The following is an 8,608-nucleotide window of genomic DNA, read 5'->3' on the forward strand; positions in this document are numbered from 1 at the left end:
GGTTTCTTCTTGTTTCCTTGGGACCTCCTGAGGAAATGGGGCTCCCTGGGCCTTATGGTCTCCAAGGCCCAGCTCTTCCCTGAGACATCACCTGCCGAGAAGGAGAGAAAGAACCTAGGGTGGAGCTCAGGAGGCCTTGGGCGAGTCCCACCCCATCTTAGCTACATTTGTGTCACTAGGTGCCATAGGGCAGGTTCAGGAGTCCTCAGGAATCGACATGTCAGTGAGGGCTCTGGTGAGGGAGCCAGCCTCCTGGGTGGTTCTGAGACCCCATGAAGTAGGAGACCCCTGGCTAGAGAGGACGCTGGCCCCTCAGGGCTGCACAGTATGGGGGATGGGTGGCTGCCCTAGGGTGACCCCAAGGAACTGATCCCTGTGCCACCATCCCTGTCTGCCCAGCTACTGGAAGGAGCACCACTTTCAGGCCATTGCCCTGGTGGAGAAGGCCCTGCAGGCCACATATGGCGCCAGCGCCCCCAGCATGACCTCAGCTGCCCTGCGGTGGATGTACCACCACTCCCAGCTGCAGGTAACCAGCCACCCCTGGGTGCTGCTGCCCTTCCTGGGAGCTAGAATGACCTTTAGGGGACTTCGAAAGAGTTTGTTTTCTCTATTCTTTTGAAATTTCTCTTCCTCCCAGTCCTCCTGGGCATTCTTCCCACTGTTTGTTGATGTTATCTACCTGCCGGGCTTTGTAACAAGGGCTTTACCAACGTGGATTTCGTCATCCCATAGGCCTTATGCAGTAGGATTATCCCAGTTTTATTGACGAGGGAACTGGGGTTCACACAGCTATTAAGGGGACAGAAATTTTAATACAGGTTTAACCGTAGACCAACTACTCTCCCTCCGCTGGTGGGAGCTAGGGTTTCCTCTCTCTTGCTGTCCCCTGTCTTCCTGGTGCAGACTTTTCTCTAACTTCAACTTTGGAGGTGGCATAGTGTCTGACATATGTATACAGTAGGTGCTCAGTAATGGGAGCTAGTGAGTCGCATAAGTTTTCACACCCGTAATCACGCTGAAAATCAAGACAATGGAGTCTCTGAGGGGTTGAATGACCTAGCCACAGTGTCACAGCTTTTGGGGTTCAGAACTGGGCTGTGAAGGTCGGCTATCTGGGTGAGCCGTGTGGGGGCAGGGGAAAGAACAGAGGTCTCAAGTGACATCATGACAACTGTCAAAGCACCTGCAGTTCTTTCTGGATGCACAGGATATGCATAAACACGGAGCCCAGATCGTGGCAGGGCCGTGGCTGGGAGGGGCGTGTGAGTGGAGGCGCTGTGCAGAAGGGTGTTGACCTCTGGCCGTCTCCCCTTGCAGGGTGCCCGTGGGGACGCGGTCATCCTGGGCATGTCCAGCCTGGAGCAGCTGGAGCAGAACTTGGCAGCGACTGAGGAAGGGCCCCTGGAGCCAGCTGTCGTGGACGCCTTTAACCAAGCCTGGCACCTGGTTGCCCACGAGTGTCCCAACTACTTCCGCTAGGTCCTGTCGTGGCTCAAGCTGCCAAAGGCCTTTCTCTTTTCTCTCACTCTGGCCAGTCTCTGCCTTAAGCTGACGTAGCAGGGTCTTTCGTGATTGTCTGGATCCGTGCATTGTTTTTCTAGATTCCTGTCTTGCTCCCTGTTGCCTTCACACCATGGAAAGGCTGGGGCTGATTCCTGCCCGGGCCTTTCCTACCTGAATAAAGTAGGCACTTGAGCTGGCTGTGGCCCAGGCCTGCAGTGAACCCCACACACGTCTTCTCTGGTGTTTGCAACGTGTTTCCCAGCCTGCCTGGGGACTTCGAGAAAGAGGCTGATCCACAGGGTGGAGTTTTCAAAGAGTCAGGGAGTGGGAGGGTCTCAGGAGCACACAGCCCTCCCCAGGGTCTCCTAGGTCCCTAGTTCTGTTCCTTTGTTTTGTTAGACAGGGTCTCAGTCTGTTGCCTAGGCTGAGTGCAGTGGCACCATCATAGTTCACTGTAACTTCAAATTCCTAGGCTCAAGCGATCCTCTTGCCTCAGAATCCTAAGAAGCTGGGACTACAGGTGTGCACCACTACACCCAGCTAATTGTTAAATCTTTCGTAGAGATGGGGTCTCACTATGTTGCCCAGGCTGGTCTTGAATTCCTGGCCTCAAGCGATCCTTCTGCCTGGGCCTCCCAAAGTGCTGGGAGTACAGATGTGAGCTACTGCGCCTGGCCGGTTCCTAGTTCTGAATCCCAGCCTGACCTTGCAAAAGCGGGGCTGCGGGGGCTGTCACTCTTCTACGCACTACAGAAAAAAATTAGGACCCCACACCTGAGGTAGATAGTCTCTACTTCAGAATTGCTTCACTAAATACCAGAAATGGAAGAATTTGGGCAAAAATCTACCAGTAGAGTTGCTGCCAAGAAGAATAAAACCTTCCAGGATGGTGTGGAACATTCTCAGCTGTCTCTCAAATTCAACAATGGTGTTACTCTTATCTTCGCTAAAGCCTCAGGTCTGCTCATCTGTAAGATTCTCGGCCTTGGCTCTGGGCCTCCTATTGGGGGTGGGGAGCTGGTAGCCAGGTCCCCATTTTCCTCAGCAAACCCCTTCTCTAAACTGGAGGCACCCAAGGCTGGAGATGAAAAACCCCAGGTCTGGTCATTTGCACAGGCCTTACCCAGTGCAGCAAAGTCCCTCCAGCCTTGGTGGGAGGAGGGATGAAGGGTGGGGGTGGGGGCATGTGGGGCACTCGGCATCAGCAGCGGCTCATGAGCGTCTCTTGAAGTGATGAAAGGGGCCCAACTTGGGAATTTAGACACCAATACTCCAAATGACTCTTTGTTCTAAGAAAAGCCCCATTTTCTATCTAGGAGAGAAAATTTCTTCTTTATAGAAAGACATCACCCCACTTTGTGTTTATGCATAGCAAAACAGATGCTCCCCAAAGTGCAGTGGTTTATCAGTAATTTTTGCACAACAAATCACCCCCAAATTAAGTTGCCTAAAATGATAAAATCCTTCAAATTGATTTAAAGAGTCAATGCAATCCCTGTTCAAAATGCCAGCTGGCTTTTTTAAAATATAGAAATTGATAAATGGATCCTATAATTCATATGAAAATTAATTTTTTTGAGGAGCAAAGTTGGAAGACTCACACTTCCTGATTTTAAAACTTACTACAAAGCTACAGTAATAAAGACAGTGTGGTACTGGCATCAGGATAGACGTAGCTCGAGGGGATTGAATTGAGGCCCAGAAATAAAGCCTTACATGTAGTGTCAATTGATTTTAGAGATAAGTGCTAAGGTAATTGAACAGGAAAAAGAAATGTCTTAAACAACATCTGGATATATACATGTAAAAGAATGAAGTTTGACCCCTTCCTCATACCATACACAAAAAAATTAACACAAAATGGATCATAGGGCCTAAACGTACAAGCTAAAATGATAAAAACTCTTAGAAGAAAATAAAGGATTAATTCTTTGTTACCTCACATGAGGCAATGGTTTCTTAGATTGGGCTTCAAAAGCATAAGCAACAAAAAAAAAATTAGGTAAACTGGACATCATCATAATTTCTAACTTTTGTGCTTCAAAGACATAATCAAAAAAGTGAAAACACACCCTACAGAATAAGAGGAAATATTTGCAAATCATTTATCAGATCATGTACCTAGACTATATAAGCAACTCTTACAACTCAACAATAAAAATACAAATAATCCAATTGAAAAATGGACAAAGGATCTGAATAGACCTTTCTCCAGAGAATATATACAGATGACCAGGAAGCAGATGAAAAACCACTCAACATCATTACCCACCAGGGAAATAAAAATCAAAACCACAAAGAGACATCACTTCACGTCCACCAGCATGGCTATGATGAAAGGACAGGCCATAACAAGTGCTGCTGAAATGTGGAGAAACTGGCATCTTCATACACTGCTGATGGGAATGTGAAATGGTGTGACCACTTTGGACAACAGTTTGGCGGTTCCTCAAAAGACTAAACATGGAATTACCATATGATCCAGCAACTCCACTCCTAAGTATAAACCCCAGAGAAGTAAAAACAGTATGTTCCCACAAAAACCCTGTGCATGAGCATTCATAGCATCATTACTCATAACAGCAAATAACAACCCAAATCTCCATCAATGAATTAATGGGTAAAATGTGATACGGTCATACAGTGGAATATTATTCACCATAAAAAGTGAAGTACTGAACCTCTGCAGTGTGAATGAGCCTTGCAGACACGTTAAGGAAGTTTATGTACCGTATGATCCTGTTTACGTGGAACATCCAGAATTGGCAAATCTATAGACACAGAAAGGAGACAAGAGGTTGCCTAGGGCTGGGAGGGGTGTGGGGAGCAAATGGAGATTGACTGCTAATGAGGACGGGGTTTCTTTTTGGGGCGATGAAAATGGACTAAAATTGATTGTAATGGTTGTACAACTCTGAATACACTAAAAACCATTTGAATTACACACTTTAATTGGGCGAATGGTATAGTGTCTACATTATGTCTCAATAAAGTTATTTAAAAAAAGAAAATAACAATCACAAATCTGCTGTTTGGGCAGGGCTCAGTGGGGAAGCCGCTCCTGTTTTCCAGTGTCTGAGAGGTGATCTTAAAGCTAGAGACTAGAATCACCTGGAGATTGATTCACTCAGTTTGTGCTGACGTCCGCTGGACTTGAACTGGCACACGTGACCTCTCTACGTGGCCTGGGCTTCCCCTCGCAGCATGGCAGCTGGCTTCCAAGCACCCCAAGATGCTTTTTTGGAAACGAGGTTTTGGTGTGTTGCCTGGGTTAAAGTGCAGTGGCACCATCATAGCTACTGCAATCTTGAACTCCTGAGCTCAGGTGATCCTCCTGCCTCAGCCTCCCAAGTAGCTGGGACTACAGCTGTGCACCACTGGACCCAGCTAATTTTTGTATTTTTTGTTGAGAAGGGCTCTCACTATGTTGCTCAGGCTGGTCTTGAGCTCCTGGCCTCAAAAAATCCTCCTGCCTCAGCCTCCTGAAGTGCTGGGATTACAGGCGTGAAGCACCGTGCTCGGCCCCATATACAGTTTTTGTTAATTTAAAAACAAGTAAGTGAGAAGGAACAAACAGATCTAAAGGAACAGAGTTGGATCTGGAAAGCATCAAACATATTTAATCATCCTCACACTAAGGAAACTGGTCCGTAGTGTATAAAAGAATGGAGAGAGAGGTGGTGTGAGTTTTGTATGTGGGAATCCGTGAGGAAGGAGCTACTGAAGCTTAGGGCTGGCGGGAGGGCTTCTGGGCTGACCCGCTCGCTTCCTGTGATTCTGGCCGCTGTTCTAGTGATTGGGGTGGTTGACGTCGCCAGCGTCTCACATCTGGAATTCTGAGCACGTTGCAGAAGCAATAGGAAGGTAAGAGCATCAGGCTCCGTAGCTGCTTATGAGCAAGTGCATTTCTGCTCCGCAGGTTTTCAGTTTAGCAAGGCTATTTTTACCACCACGTTGTGCCCCACCAGTGTATGTCCACTGCAGAAACAAATTACTATCCTCAATGTTGAACTTTGTAACTGAATAAAATAGCATTCAGAATAGTGTCAGATGCTTCACCTTTGACAAAGCAAACTGCCAAATATACTTTGGTTCTGTGAATTGGATGGAAGAAAAATTTAATTATTATTCGAATTAACTGATTTTTAAATTTGAATTGGTGAGCTGGGAGAGTGGGCCTGACAGGGTGGGAAGTGGTGCGGGTCCCCTTAGTTTGAGAGAGGGAATCCCCGGGGGCTGCTTTCCTGGGGGGCCGCACCTCCTCCCGGTGCTCAGACCTACCTCCCTGTTGTCCCTGTCCTTCCCTCCCATGGACATTATCACCATTCTCTGGGCAGGGCTCTGGGGGCCTGGGGCGTGGATTCCTGGTTTCCTGCCAGGCCTTCTCCCAGGTCTCTTCCCTGGGAAGAGCTCACCCCCTGCCCACAGCAGGGGAGGAACCCTGGGCTAGGACTTGGGCAACCCGGGACTTGGTTCTACTACTGGCTGGCTCTGGCATCTTGGGAAAAATAAATCTCAGTTTTTTAAACTCTTGACAATAAAATTGTCATCAATGTATTGTCATAATTGAGCAGCTGCTGGGGCCAGCCTTCTTCCGTCCCTTTTCTTACTTGTTTTTGGCCCATGGTTAAAAGCTGCCCCTTTCCAAGCACCATTCCTAGAGGTAACTTTCTAAACTCTTACAGCTTTCTTTCCTTCTGGCAGTTACTGTGGTATCTCTAAAGCATACATTTAATTTATCACATTTAGACATCATTTGTGGACTCCTAGAGAACTAATCTTTCCAGACTTACAGAAGCCAAGTCTCCAAAGTTAATTTCTGAGTACAGTATGATTTACTTGCTTGCTTTTTATTTTCTCCCCCTGGGAGGAGGGCAAAAGCAAGGCAGGCTTGTGCAAAAGGGACCAGTGCTAGTGTTTTGAAACAGCCAAGAACTCGAACAGCAGTGTCTATTAAATAGTATCAGATCCATCTTGTATGCACTGCTGTGATTTAAATCCTTATCTGGCACTGCCCCCTGGGTTTCTGATAATCCTGGCCAGGTTTAGGAACCATTGTCCCAAGTGCTGGTTGTTAAAATTTTTACACTGCTGGGCCCAGGCCCCACCCCTGGAGAATCAAGGCCTGTGGGTTCCCCTCTGCTCTTTACAGTTTGCAAAGCCTGGCCACACCCCTGACCTCCCTTACACTTGGCACTCACTGTGTGGGGCTGGCAGGGTGTTTCCATTCATCACGGAGTAGCTAAGGGAGAGCAGGGAGGGGAGGCAGCTGGGCCAAGGCCACAGAGCCAGGACTGGAGCCGAGGGCTTGTCACGGGGCCTTCAGTCACCCAGGGCACACAGGTGTGGTGCTGCAGGTGCTCGGGGGTCCTGATTTGGGGGATTCTTGCCCACTGCATCCCCTCCACTCACCCCATACTAAAAACAGTACCCCGATGAGGGGCCCTGAAGTCTGCATGCGTCCTGACACTCACATGTAAAACCTGCACTTGAGACAACACTGGTCCCCCAGTGCTTCAGGCTGCCTCCTCCTCCACCAGGGGTGCAGGTGGCTGCTCTAGGGTGACCCCAAGGTGCTGACCCTTGTGCCACCCTCCCCACATGTCCAGACTCTGGAAGTACTTCAAAGCCACTACCCTGGTGAAGGCAGGCTGCTTATGGCACCAGCAGCCCCGGGATGACCTTAGCTGCCCTGCGGTGGACATACCACTATTCACAGCTGCAGGTAACCAGCAGACCCTGGGTGCTTAGCTTGTGCTTTTTTGGAAGGCGCCATCCCATTTTGCCAACCCTTCTCCAACTTGGGCATCATATAGTAACGGTTGCTCTTTAGTGAGCACCTGCTAAGGACCAGGCCCCAAGCAACATACTTCACTAACTCCCACAACCACTCCGTAAAGAAAAGGAAGTTTGAAGCTGAAAGGCCACGTCACTAACCCAGGTTTACCCAGCTGCTGAGCGGCAGGTGAGTGGCTCTGAACTTGGGTCTGCTACTGTACTGTTTGCACGTAGTAACCAGAGCCCAGATCTTGACGATGGCATGGCTGGAAGGGGTTAGCGGAGTCACTGTGCAGCAGTGTGTCAAAGCCTGGCTGTTCCCCCTTGCAGGCTGTCCCCAGGGACATAGTCATTCTAGCCACTGTGGAAGGGCCCCTGGAGCCAGCTGTTGCAGATGCCTTTGACCAAGCCTGGCACCTGGTTGCCTACAAATGTCCCTACTTCCTCCAGGCTTAGGCTTGACTCGAGGTGCAGAAGGCACTGTTTGTCACCTCTGTCATCCTCTCCCTCTTGCCAGTTTTGGCCTTAGGCTGATTTAGCCTGTTCTTTCCCTCATCCCAGTTTGCAGATTTGCATTTCCTGGGGAATAAGGCTGGCACCTGACCTGGGCCTGTGGCCTGCTTCCTGCTGTCCTTCCTTAGGGATTGGTGTGGAGGGGGCAGGAGTATGGACCGAAGTCTTCGAAGGACAGAGGCAGTGGGAGGGTGTTGGGGGCACACTGCTCACAGGGTGCAGCCTGACCTTTCAACAGTGGGGTTGGAGGTGACTCTTTACTATGCATGACAGAAGACAAAAGATGGCCCTATTCCCTGAAGTTTTTCTCTTGTTCAGAACTGCCTTCACTAAATACTCACAAATAGAATATGGGCAAAACCTACTGTTAGAGTCACCAAGAGTAAAACCTCCCAACATGCTGTGGAACAGTTTCAACACTGTTCTCAGCTTCAGCAGTGACTTCACTCTTGTCTTAGCTACAGTCTCCTGTCTTCCCGGCATCCGTGAGATCCTCGGCCCTGGTCTGGGGGGGTGTGGGGTGTGAGGGGCGTGTGTGTGGAGTAGGAAGGGCAGCCAGGGCGCCTCATTTACTCAGCAAATCCCTCTTCCAAGCAAGGGGCAGCCAGGGCTGGAGGAGAAACCCCAGCTCTGAGGTTTGCTCTTGGCCGTCTCCAGAGCCCGCTGGCACAGTGGTCCCGCAGGAGCCGTGGGGAAACGGGCAGACAAGGTGAACGAAGGGAATCCTGGGACTCCAAAGAGAAGCACAAGTCCGAAGGCCTTTTTTCCTAAGAAAAGTTCCTTTTGTTGTCTCCAGGGAGACACCCTGTGA

At 49.3% G+C, this 8,608-nt stretch overlaps 1 protein-coding gene across 1 annotated transcript in view; it reads left to right on the forward strand.

Annotated features, from left to right (window-relative positions):
* The window catches only part of LOC105820442 (aflatoxin B1 aldehyde reductase member 3-like), an 11,367-nt gene extending 9,419 nt beyond the window's left edge, over positions 1–1,948 (forward strand). The window contains exons 5-7 of the mRNA XM_012656922.1: positions 180–219; positions 400–529; positions 1,321–1,948. Coding sequence (XP_012512376.1) covers positions 180–219; positions 400–529; positions 1,321–1,482 — 332 coding nt within the window. The 3' untranslated portion in view covers positions 1,483–1,948. The remainder of the gene's footprint in view (positions 1–179; positions 220–399; positions 530–1,320) is intronic.
* Positions 1,949–8,608: the final 6,660 nt, after the last annotated feature.

Source organism: Propithecus coquereli, unplaced genomic scaffold, assembly GCF_000956105.1.
Source record: "Propithecus coquereli isolate 6110/MARCELLA unplaced genomic scaffold, Pcoq_1.0 Scaffold528, whole genome shotgun sequence".
Taxonomy (NCBI): Eukaryota; Metazoa; Chordata; class Mammalia; order Primates; family Indriidae; genus Propithecus; species Propithecus coquereli.